The sequence below is a fragment of the Electrona antarctica genome, assembly GCF_951216825.1.
Source record: "Electrona antarctica genome assembly, chromosome: 9".
NCBI lineage: Eukaryota > Metazoa > Chordata > Actinopteri > Myctophiformes > Myctophidae > Electrona > Electrona antarctica.
The window spans coordinates 54,086,890-54,105,294 of record NC_136790.1 but is presented as its reverse complement, the minus strand read 5'-3'; the positions used below and the strand labels follow the sequence as shown (position 1 = coordinate 54,105,294).

The 18,405-nt window shown below is 43.1% G+C and overlaps 1 protein-coding gene across 1 annotated transcript in view; it reads right to left on the bottom strand.

Annotated features, from left to right (window-relative positions):
* LOC306930059 (uncharacterized protein) overlaps window positions 1-17,550 on the bottom strand; it is a gene marked incomplete at both ends in the record, with an annotated part of 43,697 nt that extends 26,147 nt beyond the window's left edge. Inside the window, 4 exons of the mRNA XM_079510802.1 lie at window positions 3,791-3,946; window positions 6,466-6,601; window positions 15,825-15,892; window positions 16,890-17,550. Coding sequence (XP_079366928.1) covers window positions 3,791-3,946; window positions 6,466-6,601; window positions 15,825-15,892; window positions 16,890-17,550 — 1,021 coding nt within the window. The remainder of the gene's footprint in view (window positions 1-3,790; window positions 3,947-6,465; window positions 6,602-15,824; window positions 15,893-16,889) is intronic.
* Window positions 17,551-18,405: the final 855 nt, after the last annotated feature.

The following is an 18,405-nucleotide window of genomic DNA, read 5'->3' as shown; positions in this document are numbered from 1 at the left end:
TTAGTCACAAACTCTTGTTAGTACTTTTACCATTGGTTCAATGTATAAAACACAGACACATTTAACCACTATCACTTTCCAAATCCTGAAAAGAAAACGGAAAGAAACCATACTGAAGAAACAAATCTAAAAGCTCACAATGTGCACCAAAATGTGTTAACATAGCATCACACTCGGTTTATGAATCGACAAGCTGACAATGAACATGCTAGTATGTGGGATACACCCATGACAAATGTGACATCTCTGCCAATGCACGCCTGCGATGCTGCAGGAACGTTCCGAAAGCAACACATAAGTGTAATATTGCAGTTATACCCTCGAGTGTAATAGTGCAATTATACAACAGTTACCCTTAAGAATCGCTGAAAAAAACTTTTTTAATGACACATGTAGTCACTACTCACCACAAATGTCCCAAGTAACTAGCTAGCCTAGCCACCGAGTTTGCTGCGCTCTGGGAGAACAGAGCAGCTGAATTATTTGTTTTGATTAGGTGTGGAGTGGTGCTCGTTTGAACCACGGCTGGATGGCTGTTTCAACCAATCAGATTGCTTCCTCGAAACGACCCGTTGTATAATCTAGATTATTTTGAGACTGTTCCGATACCAATATGGCACTTGGTATGGCCGATCCGGCCCATTCCAATTATGCTACAGATTTTATCGTGCGTCACTACTTTATAGCAGACATGGGCATTGACCAGTGGTGGAAAAAAGGCTCAATTGTTTTACTTAAGTAAAAGTATAAATACTGCAATGTACGTAGACGTACTCCGTTACAAGTCCCGTATTCAAATTGTGCTCGAGTAAAAGTACAACCGTATTGGCATCAAAGTAAAAGTACTCATATTGCAGAATGGCCCATGTCACAAGTTCAAAATGTGTACAAAATAGCCGATCTACAAGCTCACAATGCGTTGCATCGCAACGTACTGTGAGCCCCTAGATCGAATCTTCAAATAGACGATCTACAACCTCGTGTTGCGGTGTGACACGCTTTGAGCTTGTAGATCAGCTTTTTGCACTTTTGACAATTTGAATCCATGATGCATTGATATTAAAAGGGAAAAGTACTTTGTAATTTGTCATTTTGAATACTTGAGTATGCGTACTTTGTCCACCACTGATGACTGGACACCAACATCAGGGAGTCTAAATTAATACCTATTAGTAATGACCTAGTAATTATTACTGGCGGTTCATGAGCTGGCAGTTCATGATCTATGGCTGTTTTTCAATTGAGTGCTATAGCGCTACCCTTTGGCCAATGTTTGTGGGCTTTGTCTCTAAGCAGGGTGACAAAGCCCTCTACTATAATGCCACATTTCGTGAAAAACAACTGCATAGTTTGGCCTGGAGCGCTGCTGCCGTTACCGTCACCGGATCTGGCTCTGCTGTGCCGTCCTGCTCAGTTTACCGTCCTGCTCCCGTCCATTATACGTGAGAAAAGGAAATCCTACAGATTGCTACTTTATTAACTAGTGGATCCATCGGATAGGGGCTTGTTTGCCAAAATAAGCTGATCTACAAGTATAACGCGGTGCACAACAGACACGCTGTTATCTTGTAGATCTGTTCATTTGAAACATGTTAACGTGTCCCGATAGCGACAATAAACATCATCACGTTAGATTAAATGGGCGTGTATGTTCTACGCGAGGCGAAACCTGTGTGACGGGTGGCCGATTAAGTCACAAGAAAATGATTAAAAATGATTAAGTAAAGCAACTCTTTCAGAGAACACAGAAACATTGATTAAAGTGCACTGTTTTAAAAGTGCGGTGCATATTAACTGTGTTACTCTATAAAAACTGTAGCCAACTACGCCACCTTTTGTTGAGGTCTGGTCCTCTATTAAATACACATATATTGATTGATTGATTGATTGATTGAAAAATGTATTAACAGTTTGCAGAATTACAGTACATTTCAAGCACAAACTCAATACAAAGGCTGTTAACTGTGAGTGGACGACCCAATTAAGCATTACACTTGTTTCCAATAGGGTCCACCATGTTCAATTCATCAAAAACATTTAGAGACGTACAAATAGACACTTCTATATAGACAAAGGACAGAACAGGAATTCATCATAAAGGAGGTAAAGGAGGCTTCATAATAATAATCGTCATTTCCGTTCCCACGCTGTCAAAGCTCGTTCATTCACAAAACCAAGCACGAGCACTTTCGCAGCTCAGCCAACCAGCGATTAGGCTCGTTCTTTAAAATGCCTTGCCTCTAACCTGTCATTCTCCTTACAGCCAGCGACCAACCCACCTCCAACCCCAGCTCCACCTTGCTAAAATCCTGGAGCCAAATGGGAAACTCTACCACCATCAGCGTCTAGACTCCATGGGGGGTTCTCTAACTATCAATTTTACGCCTGCTAAAATGCCCATGGAGTCTAATCGCCAAACAATCTCTTGCAATAAACAAACTGTCATTTTGCCTGCTCCAATGCAGCACCACCGTTGCTCAGGTGGAGCCTGCAGCACCACCGTTGCTCAGGTGGAGCCTGCAGCACCACCGTTGTCCAGGTGGAGCCTGCAGCACCACCGTTGTCCAGGTGGAGCCTGCAGCACCACCGTTGTCCAGGTGGAGCCTGCAGAACCACCGTTGCCCAGGTGGAGCCTGCAGAACCACCGTTGCCCAGGTGGAGCCTGCAGCACCACCGTTGCCCAGGTGGAGCCTGCAGCACCACCGTTGCCCAGGTGGAGCCTGCAGCACCACCGTTGCCCAGGTGGAGCCTGCAGCACCACCGTTGCCCAGGTGGAGCCTGCAGCACCACCGTTGCCCAGGTGGAGCCTGCAGCACCACCGTTGCCCAGGTGGAGCCTGCAGCACCACCGTTGCCCAGGTGGAGCCTGCAGCACCATTGTGGCTCAAGAATCCACCACTCCTGAATGAAGTGTCTGGTGCTGATTGATGATCGAACCTGTTGTGCTATACTTTCGTAGGAGCACGAGCGGAAACAACATGCTTTGTCACAAAGCCTTTGTGTCTGTATGTCTTTTGGGGGACCATGAGTTACCAAACTATATATATATCGTTAGTTGCTGAATGACCCTTTAGTCTTGTTAGAACGAAAGAACGAAAATACATCGCATAGATGCACCTGGGATGTATCCTCAGTGATGTATCCCAAGGTCATCAGGGTTTAGGGTCTCGCGAACATCATACCCCTCACTCGGGTGACCCAGCCGAGTGATCGTCGTCCCAGTAGATACCCTCGATCTAGACTGGAACTCAGCTATGCTTTCTATGGCATAGGCAGCTCCCGGCAGTATCCGCCGGGAGAAACTAGACTGCAGGAAATGAGAATAATTAATTAGAGCGACAGAGGAGAGTGTGTGTGTACGTGTCTGCGTCAATTTAACAAAGGCGCAGACGATCAGAAATCAGCAGAGAGAGACCGACATTTGCGCTACTGTATGCCGAATTGAAGTGGACTCTGCCCCAGCCTTTTTTTTCTCCCTGGAAATAAAAACGTCTGGGTTTCCGAGGCTACCCTCGATCAGACCCACTAGGGAAAGACCAGGTGGAGGGACCAGGCTCTGTGGGTTGACTCCAGTCCGGGCCCCTCCTACGTCTCACCAGGTCCACTCCTGCTCTCACCACGAGTACAGCCAGGACCTGTGCGTTGGACCAGACTCCCAGCACCAGACACTTCATTCAGGAGTAGTGGATTATGAGAATAATACTAATACAAATATAATAAAAATATAAATTTGTTTTACCTGAGAGTATCGCACCACATCTTCCTACGTAGTAATGTTAAAGTTGACTCACCAGTCTCCTCTTCCTGTTCTTCTTTAATCTGTGGAGGGTGTGGTTCCTCCTGGACCAGACTGGATCTCCTCTCCTGTTGTTCCTCTTTAATCTGTGGATGTTGTGGTTCCTCCTGGACCAGACTGGATCTCCTCTCCTCATATTCAGATGAAACCTCTTTACACACAGACAGGAGGAGGAGAGAGAAGGTAGCATCAGCAGAGCAACTCAAAGATTACATTTATTCTCATATTTGTTTTGTCAGGATAACCCTCGCCTCGCAAGGCGTTGTGAATAGAGCCCGAGATCGGTCTCACCGATGTATCCGTCATTTTAGGCACCGATGCCCGATATCGGACATTATTTCACTGATGTGGCCAAAGTCTTTTTTTATCATCATTAATGTTACCTACACTATATGAGAGATGTTTGAAAAGATGAGACATATTTGAATAAACAAGCGTTTTCTGCCAGAACATTTACATGGATAACTAGAGGACAATATCTCACTCCACGTCTTTGGACATATTTATTTGGGCGAGTACAAACGGAGTGCGGAGCACATTTATTGAAGTTTTATTGAAATGTATTGAAAAGATTTCCAGCACAGGATGAAATCCTCTACGCCAGACTCATAAACAGACATAATATACATGTTAAAAATACATGTATACATGTTAAATAGTTTACTGAGACACTACACTGTCTCTCTGCATTCTATGATCCTATAGTTTACTGAGACACTACATTGTCTCTCTGCATTCTTTGATCCTATAGTTTAATGAGACACTACACTGTCTCTCTGCATTCTATGATCCTATAGTTTACTGAGACACTACACTGTTTCTGCATTTCTATATATTTATTTTACACGAGATTATGTCTTTTCTATGACAGTACTAAATTGATTGATTGACATTGTTTTATATTTACAGACATGTCGGCCGACATGTCCACTGAACAGCCTTCCGCTACTGCTGCTGTTGCTGCGGATGCTATTGATGCTGCTGTTTCCATGGAAACAGGTTAGATAATGCACAAAACAAAATCATGTTTATAGTTTTTAGTCATCACAGGTTACAGTAAAAAAAAAAGTGGGTGAAATTAGCTTCATACACAGGCCTGCACACAACTGGTGCGCCAGTGCGCATGCGTCGTCAAAATGTTTTTTGCGCCGTAGATCAAAGGATGCAAAGCGCATTTGCGCACCAAGAGCTGTGACAGTTATATGTAGAGAATCTGACAGGTATTCAAAAGGAACTCAAATATGATGTTATGTCCTGTAAGTAGACTTAGAAATAAAACTAGTGTTGACTAATCTTTACATGTGACTCTTATTTTGAAGAGGAAGTCAGAGCACAGGAAGTCTGTTTCAGTTGTAAACAAGCTACTATGACACTTTCCCAAAGTTTACGGCGCTCCTGTCATAGTGCTAGTCGCTAAACCACGCAACCATATTTACAATGTGAAAACCATGCATCTGTCACTTGAACAACACTGGAATTACTTTATTTAAACATGGAACCTGCAGCAGTAGGTGAGTAATTAATTTTATCTGTGTAGGACGTTTCAGTGCTGCTAACAAACCTCCTGCTGCTTAACAACCACACTGTTTGTGACTGTAGTTTACCATCTTTGTATCTTTTGCATCTGGCTGTGTGGGCAACATAACATTGTGGCAGTGTAGAGACGTCCGTCCATCGACCCGTCCGTCCGTCCGTAGACCCCCCCCCCCCCCCCCGTGCGCACCAACTTGCATGTCCAGGTGCTCCTTTGAGAACTAGCCCAAAATAATTATGTGCAGCCCTGTTCATACATTTACTTATTTTATGGTTTTGTGTATTCCTGTCTTAGATGGTGAGTCTTTTTGGTTGGATTTTTGGTTATAAAACTGCTTATAACTCCAAAATGGAAGATGATAGAAACTAACTTTTTTTGGGAGAGTATAGACGACATTCAAACCTATCTTTGGATATATAATATGTCCACATGGTCCGAACAGTACATTTGAACCGTTGAAGACGGATCGGTGTCACTAAATACAGCCATCTGTTGTAAAATGTTGCTATAATCTGAGGTTCATATTTATATAATGGAAAATGTGAGACGTTTTTTTTTATTATAATTATTATAGTCGACACCATAAGGTTTAATTTGAGATATGTCATCGATATGTAGTCCTAGTAGAAAGTACTTCGTTTCACAAAAATGCTCATAACTCTGGAACATTTTCCGAAGTGCTGTTTTGGGAACAGGCTATATTCAGCTGCTTACAGCTTCATACCGGTACATTTTATCAACTCAGTTTATTTTTTCCATGATAGCAGACATGTTAATGCTTCTTTTAAGATATTGTGTGTTCACAAAGACAAATCTGAGAATATTCTATAATTCTTTAGATATGTCTCCAGATTCTAAGAAACCCCTTGGCATTACATACATGGCGTGTTAATAGCTAAACATGATTATGGGTTCAAACTTGTTGTGCTATACTTTTGTAGTGGCACAAGCGGAAACAACATGCTGTATCTGTCTGTCTTTTAGGGGACCATGAGTTACCAACCTCTATTTTTATTGTTACAGTTGCTGAATGACCCTTTAGTCTTGTTAATGAATATTAATAAAATATGAATTTGTTTTACCTGAGAGAGTATTGCACCACATATTCCTATGTAGTAATGTCAAAGTTGACTCACCAGTCTCCTCTTCCAGTTCATCTTTAATCTGTGGAGGTTGTGGTTCCTCTTGGACCAGACTGGAACTCCTCTCCTGATGTTGCTCTTTAATCTGTGGAGGGTGTGGTTCCTCCTGGACAAGACTGGATCTCCTCTCCTGATGTTGTGGAGGTTGTGGTTCCTCCTGGACCAGACTGGATCTCCTCTCCTGATGTTGTGGAGGTTGTGGTTCCTTCTGGACCAGACTGGATCTCCTCTCCTCATATTCAGATGAAACCTCTTTACACACGGACAGAAGGAGGAGAGAGAAGGTAGCATCAGCAGAGCAACTCAAAGTCAACTCAAAGAAGACATTTATTCTCCTATTTGTTTTGTCAGGATAACCATCGTTTAAAAAATGTCTTGAGTCTCTTCTCAACGCCACGCAGAGAAAGCCGTTGTGAGTAGAGCCCGACATCGGTCTCACCGATGTATCCATCATTTTTGGCAGCGATGCCGACATCTCTTATTTCACCAATGTGTTTTTTTATCATCATTAATGTAACCTACACTTGTACATTACATAATGTAATACGCTCTTATGAAACACACTCTTTAGGTTTGATATTAATTAATTTCTTACAGTTGCAGAGGATGGATTTAAAAGGCACTCTGTGCGCCGTGCCTCTGACTGGAGCCTAGGCTGCAGCAGAAAACCCTGCCCTGTGAGTGACTGACATAAATGGAAGTCCAGCTGTCATTCCGGACCCCTCGCCCTGAGAACTATTACATGGATGTGAAACTAGCACAATATCTCACTCCACGTCTTTGGAATTATTTATTGGGTGAGTACAAACAGAGCACGGAGCACATTTATGCCGCCCATGTCTCCTTGCTCACTGGGAGCGGAGGCATCCGATCTATGGCTGTATATACAGGAATATATGTAATTTATGGATGATCACAGACATTCTAGGGCTAGTATAACTATAGCCATGGTTCACATGACGCTCGTACTTCACGAGCGTCATGGCTTAACTTCCGCCTGTTTTACGCAATCTCTACATTTACAGAGCAAACGTGTACATAAACATGCAGATTTCAAATATAAAGTACTCACAACATGTACCACGGGTGTTAGAAATTCACTGGTACAGCGATTAGCATTGCTGCATCCCACGTTGTGTAATAAAGGGCATTTTCATCCGAGGTGGTTTATTTTGCCATTGGCGTTCAACTACGCGCCCCCTATTGGTCGGGAGGAGAGTGGCTCCCGGTGTGCAACTGTGGATTTCCCAAACGAACCCCATTTGAGAAAAGTAGTCGGGGTGCTCGGATAAAAATGATTTTTATTAAACAACGTGGGATGCAGCAATGCTAATCGCTGTACCAGCAAATTTCTAACACCCATGTGGTGTTTGAAATCTGAATGTTTATGTACGTTTTCCATGTAAATGTAGCGATTGCGTAAAACTGGCTTCAGTTGCGTCATGACATGTGTTGGAGCCAGTTGTGTTTTATTTATTTGTTCACTTCTTTCATAATGTTTATTTTCATATAGGCTATATCATATTGTTTTGGAAAAGATAGTTATAATTTGGATTAATAGAAGCCTCCACCTCTAATTAGAAACTTAGTATGTCATGTCAATTTAGTGAGACCCTTTGCACTTCCTTTATAATTTCTCCCCTTTAACCCTTAGAAGAGGAAAGACGCCAATTGGCGTCATTGCTTACATTCTGTAAGAGAGCAATGACGCCAATTGGCGTCTTTCTCGCTTTTGATTAATCTAAACATATTAATGTGCTCCGGAGCGCTGTTTAAATTCCTGAGCTTATATTCCAACTACATTACCCAGAAAACCCGTGTCACGTGACACACGTGTACGTGTTGCCATTGGAAGCTGGTCCCACCCCCTGTAAACAGTGGGGGCAGAGGGAGTCTTCATAGTTTATTGTTTAGCCTGTTTTGCCGTCTCGCCCGAGCGATTTTCTAGCAGAAAAAGTTGAAAGCAGTACTATTTATTTGAGCGAGTTTTGTGGTAGTAGTATTGATCCATACGCGTCCCAGTCGCCTTCTCCAGGCGGAGTAGCCCTGGTCCAGTGCTTACAGCGAGACTCGCTGGAGACGGCGGGTGGCAGCCCGCCGTCGATGGGGAGACAATGAAAAAAGGAGGGAGGGAGACGGCTGCCACCCGCCGTCTCCCTCCCTCCTTTTTTCATTGTCTCCCCATCGTCGTCCGATGAGCTATACCGGGAAACCATTGAAGAAGACGATCAACCCGGAATGTTTTGAGGTAATCTTATTGTAGAAAATGCCCTTCTATAGTGATCAGAAATCATAAGATGATCGCTACAAATAGATGCTTGGATAATTACTACTACTAGTCAGATCATGACGCCAGAATGACTCACCACGATGGCCCCCAGCCATTAGCCAGCACCAAAGGTGCTGGCTAATGGGGGGGTTGGTGTCGATCGGTTGGTCGGTGCATTGGTGCTGGCTAATGGCTGGAGGGGGGGTTGGTGTCGATCGGTTGGTCGGTGCAGTACAAATGTATCGTAGCAGGCATGCACGCATGGCAGTACAATTATTTTATATTGTAGCGTGCCTTATTGGCGATCTGATCTTTAGAGTAATGTTCGCTTCTTTTATTTACGGTCTACAAAGACAGAGAACAAACATGCATTGTTTACTGAAGCAACGCGTGGTTATGATGACCTTGCTACAAGGATCGGAGGGGGGACGGGGAGTGAAGCTAACAGTAGCGTATTATATAAGATCTGTATGACGTTTCATTGACGTATGAGCTTGCATGATAATAGCATTCATTGTATATTGTATACAATCATGATTGTACATTGTTTAGTGTGTCTCCGTGTGATGATGATGATGACGATGATGTCAGATAGCCTACGTCCCCCCCCCCCGTCCCCCCCCCAACTGGCTATTGGCCGGGCTGACTACAGCTAAATGTTTATTTTTATATATTTAGAACTGGCATCAGATGAGGAGGATGAGGATGAGGATGAGGACGAAGAGTCAAGACTGCGATGGAGTTCTCCGACACTGAACCGGATGCATTCATTCATTTCAGTTGTTTTTTTTAAATTTAGCCTACACACACACACACCGTCAAGAACAACTGGAATGCAGTGGTTTGGGGACACTGGGGAGTTTGGGGACAACTGTTTTGTATGTAGGCCTATTTATTTTCTGTAATATTTATTATAATTGTATTATGTTAGTAGTCATAAAAAATAAGACGCTTTTACAATGAGTTAGACCTGTCATGGCTATTTTGTTCACTATTCTGAGGTTTATGGTTTGACTAAGCGAGTTTCAACTATGATTTACTCTGTAACGGTAGATGGTAAGAACCCAATTTTTTGTTATAATACAGTATACATTCAAGTCTATATTTTGATACATATCATGGGCACAAAGTCATATCAAAACAATGTCCTTGGATGTGTTTTTTATCAAAACTGTTTCTTCACAACAGGTTTTTGAGATACATGCATGAATAGACAAGGTACTGGTAAGACTATGTAAACATGGTATATATCAAAATGTGCGTTAGAATGTCTAATTTTACCCCAAAAAAGAATTGAGTTTATATGATGTTCCAATTCAGAGCTAGGGGGACTTTTAGCTGGATAGGTCAGATTGATCATGACTGACCATGCTATTTATAGATGGCAAAATATCTACAGTGGTACATGTGAGAAACTTTTTATTTTATTTTAATTGAACTAGACAACTCACCCTTTAAAATGAGATATTGCATGGCTATGTACGCCCAGCAGAAAAAAAGTTATTTAGAAAATAAAACTTCAACCGGGCATAACTTTTTTTGTTGTCCTAGAAACACTACCCAGTGTAAATGCAGGCTCTTTTAAATGGCTTCCAACACAAAAACTAAACATTTTATCAACTCAGTTCATTTTTTTCCTGGAAGCAGACAAGTCAAGCTTTCTCTGAAGGTCTTTCGTTGTCACACATTCACAACAGAGAATTTTCAATAAATCATTCAAAAACGGGATTATGCCATAGAGAAGTCTACAAACTATATAGAAATCCTTGAAACTCTCAAAGAGTTAAAGTACAACAGTGAATTGTAACTTGTATTTTATTTTGAAAGGCTCAGTGGGATAGGAAGTGGGGTAGCCTGTTTAAGGTCTCTTGACATGCCTTTTGAGAACAATGGAAAATGTTTGGTGAGGCTGGGATGGCATAGTTTTTTTACCTTATTTCATACTTACTTACTAGCATACTAATTTATTTCTTATTTATTTCTGAGCTATTCATTTGACATTTTCAGTTTGATTATTCAAGTGGACTTTTGTGGAACATAATACATAGTTTTTTGTTGAATTACAATTCCTCTTTGCACCTATTTTCTGTTGGATATGGAGTATGAGTCAAGACACTCCAGGGCCCTCACCATGTGGAGTTAGAGGTTTGGATCGTTGAATGCCTCTACATGTTTCAGGGCTAGTATAACTACTGGGAAATGTAGTTCCATCCAGCTAGCTTAATGCTACTTGTTGTAGCTAAGCTGGTGTTGTTCAGAGTCTACTAACCTGCAGTGTGTAGATCGATGTCCATATCAAAATCAATGTCCAGCAGTTTGTTTTGTGTCTCCAGCAGAGTTTCTAGTGTCTCCATCTCTCTCTGGAAGAGGTTGACCATGAACTCTCCCACCGCGCTGAGGCGCTCCAACACAAACACTCTGACGCTAAGCTCCACACTACAAACATCAGCAGCGCCACGCTGTTGTTTGTCCACAACAAACAATATCTCCTCTCCCACCGACGCTAGCTGTTCATTTATCTTCAGCCGTACAGACTCCATTTGACGCTTTTCACCTCCTTTAGGAGACATTTCCACCAAGCTTTCTGTTCCTACTGTAATATAGAATGTGTAATAAAGGCACAAACATCAACAATTCCCGAGAGACACGAAAACATGTTCAACAAACAACGCCATCTCCGTAATGGAAAACTACTAACTAGACGCAGCCACGTGACGTGATGCAAACAAGCACTTCCGGGTCAAAGGTTTCCCACGCAATGCACGCATGCGCAACAAAAGAATCCAGGCACTGTTGCCTAAATGCCTTTCGCCTCCTGTTGGTGGGGGTGTGTAACTGTCATAGATAGATAGATAGATAGATAGATAGATAGATAGATAGATAGATAGATAGATAGATAGATAGATAGATAGATAGATAGATAGATAGATAGATAGATAGATGGTGCGTTTTGCAACTGCCTTCACATTTTCAAATAGACGATCTACAACCTTGTGTTGCGGTGTGACACGCTTTGAGCTTGTAGATCAGCTTTTTGCACTTTTGACAATTTGAATCCATGATGCATTGACATTAAAAGGAAAAAGTACTTTGTAATTTTGAATACTTGAGTATGCGTACTTTGTCCACCACTGATGACTGGACACCAACATCAGGGAGTCTAAATTAGTACCTATTAGTAATTACCTAGTAATTATTACTGGCGGTTCATGAGCTGGCAGTTCATGATCTATAGCTGTTTTTCAATTGAGTGCTATAGCGCCACCCTTTGGCCAATGGTTGTGGGCTTTGTGTCTAAGCAGGGTGTTGTTGTTCTCTACCATAATGCCACAATTCGTAAAAAACAACTGCATAGTTTGGACTGGAGTGCTGACATAAGAAAATATGTATAATTCAAAATGGTGAATAAATTCAGTGTCTTGCCCAAGGACACTTCGACATGTAGACAGGAGGAGCCGGGATTCAATCCGCCGACCCATGGATCATTGGACGACCTGCTCTACCTCCTGAGCCACAGCCTTCTTGGGTGATCGTGGGTGATCTTCACTGATCTAATGCATTCACATGGAATCAGGCAAGCGGTAGATGGCAAACGGCAAAACCTGCTGGAAGGCACAGTAAAAAGATATAATCTTTTAACATTGATGCCGTCTGCCGTTACCGTCACCGGATCTGGCTGCCAGGTTGCCGTGCCGTCCTGTTCCGTTTACCGTCCTGCTCCCGTCCACTAAAATGACTTCCGGTTTGCCATCTACCGCTTGCCTGATTCCATGTGAATGCAGCATTAGCCAGGGTCAGAGGTCAAAAGTCAGAACACAAAGTTGTTCGACATCAGGAGACGCATGTCTATCCAAGTTTTATTGTTGGTTCGGTCGGTTCATGAGCTATACCTGTTCAAATGCATTTTCGATTGAGTGCTATAGCGCCACCCTTTGGCCAATGGCCGTAGGCTTTGCGTTCTCACCCTTTGGCACCCCTCTACCATATTGCCAAGTTTCTCGAAAACCGACTGCACGGTTAAGCCAGAAATGCAATTTTGTTTTTAAAGGGCCAGGCACTTCGGGCACGACCCCTTAAAAAGACAACTACAATAAGTGCCTGTAACAGAGAACTACAAAAAAGGACGGACCATTGGCCCTTTGGGCTTTGCCCCTTAATAACTGAACTGGAGACACCCAAAAAATCATGTTTGAACTAGGGACCCCCCCACAAAAATATATTTCCTAATCCTAATCCTTTCTTAGATAGCTGACAATTTGGCCAATTTTGAATATTGTATATTTTCTGTAAAATTATAATTTTTTGAATTACATTTGACGAAGAGATGGTCTCATATTATTATTTTTTTCTTGTTTTTAGTTTTTCTTTTGGAGGTTACAAAAATACCAGATACTCTGTATAGAGTGACTGTCGTCATGGGAATATGTCGCCGCACTAATAGGTGTTGGTAGAAAGAGTGAGACCACAGCATGTCATGATGGATCAATCCACATCTTTAATGTCAATCCTTTGCCCTGCCAGCCAGGAGAAGACCCCCACAACACAGTGAACAGGAGTATAAATGTGGTCACTTCATGTCGTACTGTATTCTAGGTCCGCTGGTGACCGTTTAGAAAAGGCAGGCGCGTGCCGTGCATAGGCTTCAGCCCCTGCCCTTTTACCCGTCTGTAAAAAACTGCCCTCTTCAGTCCATGAAATTAGCATTTACTATGGTGAAAGAAATGCAAAATATGGCCGTTTTAAAGATGTTTTGGCCAATCTGCCCCATCTGCTCAGTTCAAAGCTTGTTGAATGTGTGACTTATATAAATACCACGACAAAATGGTCGTGCATCTGTTCCCAATGAGGCAGCCTGCTCATATCTCACCTTTGGAGGAGAGCTGGCTTGCAGAGCATGGCTTAAAACTTAGGCTGATCGGCTGTGGGGCCAATAGGGCTATACTGTAGGCTACTGTATATTGATCACAACATGAACGCCAGACATGCATGCCTCGGTAACTCCAAATGTCCCGTGAATCATTTAATATTTCATGACTGTTCAGCAAAGTTCATCACAGCCCCAGCATTGTAGACCACCACTGTAATAGCACCACACTGACGAGGGAAAATAAATGTAGACGGACACAGACAGCTCAGATTCACAGCTCCACACAGGACACTGTCCTCACAGCAAGTGAGGCTTTTTATTGAACACATGACACACCCATAATCACATACACGCCCACCGCAGGTGGCACTGATCAGTGTTCAATTACGCATAAACATGCATCAAAACAGTAATAGTTTGCCTCTGTACATAATAAAAGATACAATTAAGAGCACTTCTTAACACCCCCCCTTGCTCTTAGATTGTCACCTTACTTTTCTTTAGTTCTTCACTTTCCAAACATAAAGTCAGCAAACTTAATCAACTTAAATGTAGTAGCAGGTTTAGTCATAACATCTGCTACATTTTCATTAGATGGACAATAATGCAACACAACTTTACCATCAGACACATGTGATCTAATAAAAGGGTATTTTGTGTCGATGTGCTTACATCTTTGTCGGCTTACAGGATTTTTTGCCAAAGCAATTGTTCCCTGGTTGTCCTCATAAACCATAGATGTACCATAATCATATTTGTCAAGGTCTTTCAAAAGCAATTTTAGATATAGACACTCTTGGATTGTTGCAGCTAGTGCCATATATTCTGCTTCACAAGTGGACAGTGCGACAGTGGGCTGCATTTTGGTTTTCCAAGAAACCAGACTGCCATTTTTGGATAGGCCAATACAATAACCAGTAGTACTTCGTCTGTCATTATCAGCCGCCCAGTCTGCATCACTGTACGCTTGAATACCTAGAGTTTCACATTTTCTGTAACACAACTCTTTCTCAACTGTACCTTTAAGATACCTCAGAACATGCTTTACTGTAACCCATATTGCTTATCAGTTGGCTCTGCAAAGTATTGTGACAGTTTGCTTACAATGTAACTTAGATCAGGTCTTGTACAAACGGTCAGATAAATGAGGCTACCGACTGCCTCTCTGTATAATCTGACATCAGTCATCATGTCAGTATTATCAGTATAGTTTAGTTTTTGTTCACTAGGTGTTGACCTGGGCTTGCAATCTTGCATGTCAAACCTTTCTATGATTTTTTCCACATACTTTGCTTGAGACATTTTTACACAGTCATCAATCTGGTTAAAATCAATGCCTAGAAAATGTCTAAGTCTGCCAAAATCCTTCATTTTGAACCTTGATGCAAGCTTGTTCTTTACATCTCTCAGAACATTTTCATCACTTGCAGCAATGATCAAGTCATCAACCCATATTACCATTAACACCTTTTCATTTTCTGTTTCTCATGGTGTAAACACAATGATCGGCTTGATTTTGTACAAAATGAATTTGGGTCAAGTATTCATGTAGAACCTTGTTCCAATTTCTGCCAGATTGTTTTAGCCCATACAATGATCTTTCTAGTTTACAAACTATTTTTTCATTGTTGTTAGATTGTACCTCGTAACCCTCTGGTTGTTCCATATAGATCTCACAGTCTATAGGTGCATTCAAGTAGGCAGTTTTGACATCCATTTGGTGCAGAATCAGGCTTTCCTGTGCTGCTTTCTGCATCAACACTCGGACACTTGTCAAATTAGCTGTAGGAGAAAATGTCTCCTCATAGTCAACTCCCATCTTTTGACTGTATCCCTTAGCCACATATCTGGCCTTGTATTTCTCAGACCCATCAATGTTCTGCTTAATTGCATAGACCCATCTACCCCCCACTGCTTTCTTACCCTCAGGTAAATTGGTTAAGGTAAATGTGTTATTTTCTTTAAGCGATTGCATTTCCTCATCCATCGCATGGACCCACTCTTTTGACTTGTCTGAGCTTAAGGCTCCTTTTAAAGTTACAGGTATGTTACATGTCACTCTATAACAGTAATCTATGTTACTCTGGACCTGGTCACTTTCCTCATCAGATGTATACTCAGAAACATAGTCACATAGGTAACTTGGCCTTCTTTTGATTCTCCCAGATGGATATTTCTTTGGCTAAGGTTCAACTTCAACTGCCTGTGGCTGGATACCCTCTTCAGCCTCATTGACTGGAACTGCAACAATTGGGCCTGGGCCTTGCCTAGTAGTTCTACTGGCCCTGGATTCCACCATCAGGTCATCATCATTATCAATAGGTGCACTCTTAGTCTGAGTCTGTTGCTCTACACCAGTTTTAGAAACAAACTTTACTAATCTGTTCCTTTGGACTTTTCTGCTGTCAGGAAAATAGACAATGTATGCTAGACTGGTTTTGTCATACCCAATAAACACACACTTTTGTCCTGAATATAAGAAAAACACTCTGATCCAAACTTTTGCATTCTGGACAGGTTGGGCTGTCTCCCTGTCAGCGCTTGTACTGGAGTCTGCTTTGTGCGTTTGTTAAAACACCTGTTCCTGATAACAGCCGCTGTCTGTACAGCATAAGGCCACAAACCTTTTGGTAGCCCACTCTCAATTAACATGCATCGTGCCATATCAAACAATGTGCGCCAATTTCGCTCAGCTGTTCCATTTTGATGTGGAGAATACGGTGCTGAGGTCTCATGTTTGATGCAATTCTTAACCATTAAAGATTTGAAAACCTTTGAAGTGTATTCAGTACCATTATCTGATCTTAGACGTTTAATTTTCCCATAAGGGGCTGTGTCAGCAAAAAACTTCTCAGTGCCTTGCACTGTGTCACTCTTATTCTTGAGAAAATACACAAACACTGCACTGGAAAAGTCGTCAGTAAATGACAGTGCATACTTATACCCCTCTTTGGACTCTGGGTGTATAGGGCCTGCCAAATCAGTGTGCACCAGCTCTAATGGTGCGGTAGCTCTCACATCAGGCGCTCTACTCCTGGTTTGAACAAACTTGCCCTGAGTACACACTTCACAATGTGGAGGTTTGTTAGCTGTACCTTTTAATTTGCATACCTTCCACAACAGGTGGCAACCTCTTAACATCATCATAGTTACAGTGCCCTAGTATTTCGTGCCACGTTTGCAAATCAAAACACCCTTTAACTTGGTCATCACATTTCACATCATCTTTTACAGTGTGCAAATAATAAAGTATATCGTGCACGTGAATGTGCAATTTCGTACCGTCTGTGTGTATCAGGACGTTCTTCCCCTCCTTGAAGATCACCGTCGCTCCGCTGGCAGTCGCCGCTTTCACCGACAAAATGTCTTGTGGGTAAGAGGGAATGTACAACGCCCGTTTCAGCGTCGTCTTGAGATGGCGGCCACGGCTGTCCATCAGAGATACCACTGCATCCCCTCGGCGTTCTGCTACGCCTTTGCATCTTGTGCCATCAGTCAGCTCAACACAGTGCGACTCGGCCTGGAAGTTTTCATCGAACCGCTTGAACTTGTCAAGGTCTGTCACAATATGCGTGGTTGCCCCGCAGTCAACCATCAGGCCCCTCGCGTCAACACCCCGGCTTGGCTGGAACTCCCCTGCCGTCCCTTCTCGCACCCGGAACACGTACTCTTCCTCCTCGTCACCTGTCGCCTCCTCGGAAACCTTCCGTGCGTCGTCTCGGCGCTGTCTCCTGCAGGTCGTGTCCTGGTGGGTGGTGCTCCTGCAGTGTTTACACCACAGTTTGCGTCGGCATGTGCGGGCCAGGTGCCCCTTCAGGCCGCACCTGTAGCACACCACATCTGCTGCTGCTGTCCGTTCACCTGGACCTGCTTCTCTGCCTCTCGATGGTCGTTGTTGCGCCCGCGCCGCCATCACGTTGTCCTCGGCGTCTGGAGCGCGCATCGTCTCCGTGTCCTCGTAGCTCCTTAATTTCGTCTTGAATTCAGCAAATGGTAATGGCTCATCTGCTTGCGAGATATGAATGGCAAATGGCTTAAACGACAGGGAGCCCCTTCAAAACCATCGCCACTAGCAAAGCATCACTTAAAGTCTCTCCGGCATTTCTTAACGCCGTAACGGCGGTCTCTGCGCGGATCACGTAGTCTGTCACACTCTCGTCACTTCGTTTGAGCAGCGAGGTAAGTTGGGTGTAAAGGCTGATAACTCTCGGCTTTCCTTTACCCGCATAATAGTCAGTCAAAATTCCCAGCGCTTTCCGCCCGTCGCCCGGTGCTTCTCTCATCACCAGCGACACACTTTTATCATCCAAGAGCTGAATTAATTCAGCGTACGCTTCTGCGTTTTTCGTCTCGTCTTGCCTCCGAGCTGCTTCTGCTCCGACGTCAGCGTCATCTATCTCGGGCTCTGCTGAAATTGTCTCTTTCAGCCCTTTCAAACAAAGGTAGGCCGAGAACCTCGTCAACCATAATTCCCAATGGTCTTCATCCCCGTCAAACAACAGTCGCGACCAACGGCTACTTGCCTCTGTTGTTCTTTTCATGATGCTATGACCCGACGTGTAAAACACGTACCAGTCGAGTGAATGGCCTACTAAACTGCTGGGCCTGGGCCCATAACCTGTTCAGCAAAGTTCATCACAGCCCCAGCATTGTAGACCACCACTGTAATAGCACCACACTGACGAGGGAAAATAAATGTAGACGGACACAGACAGCTCAGATTCACAGCTCCACACAGGACACTGTCCTCACAGCAAGTGAGGCTTTTTATTGAACACATGACACACCCATAATCACA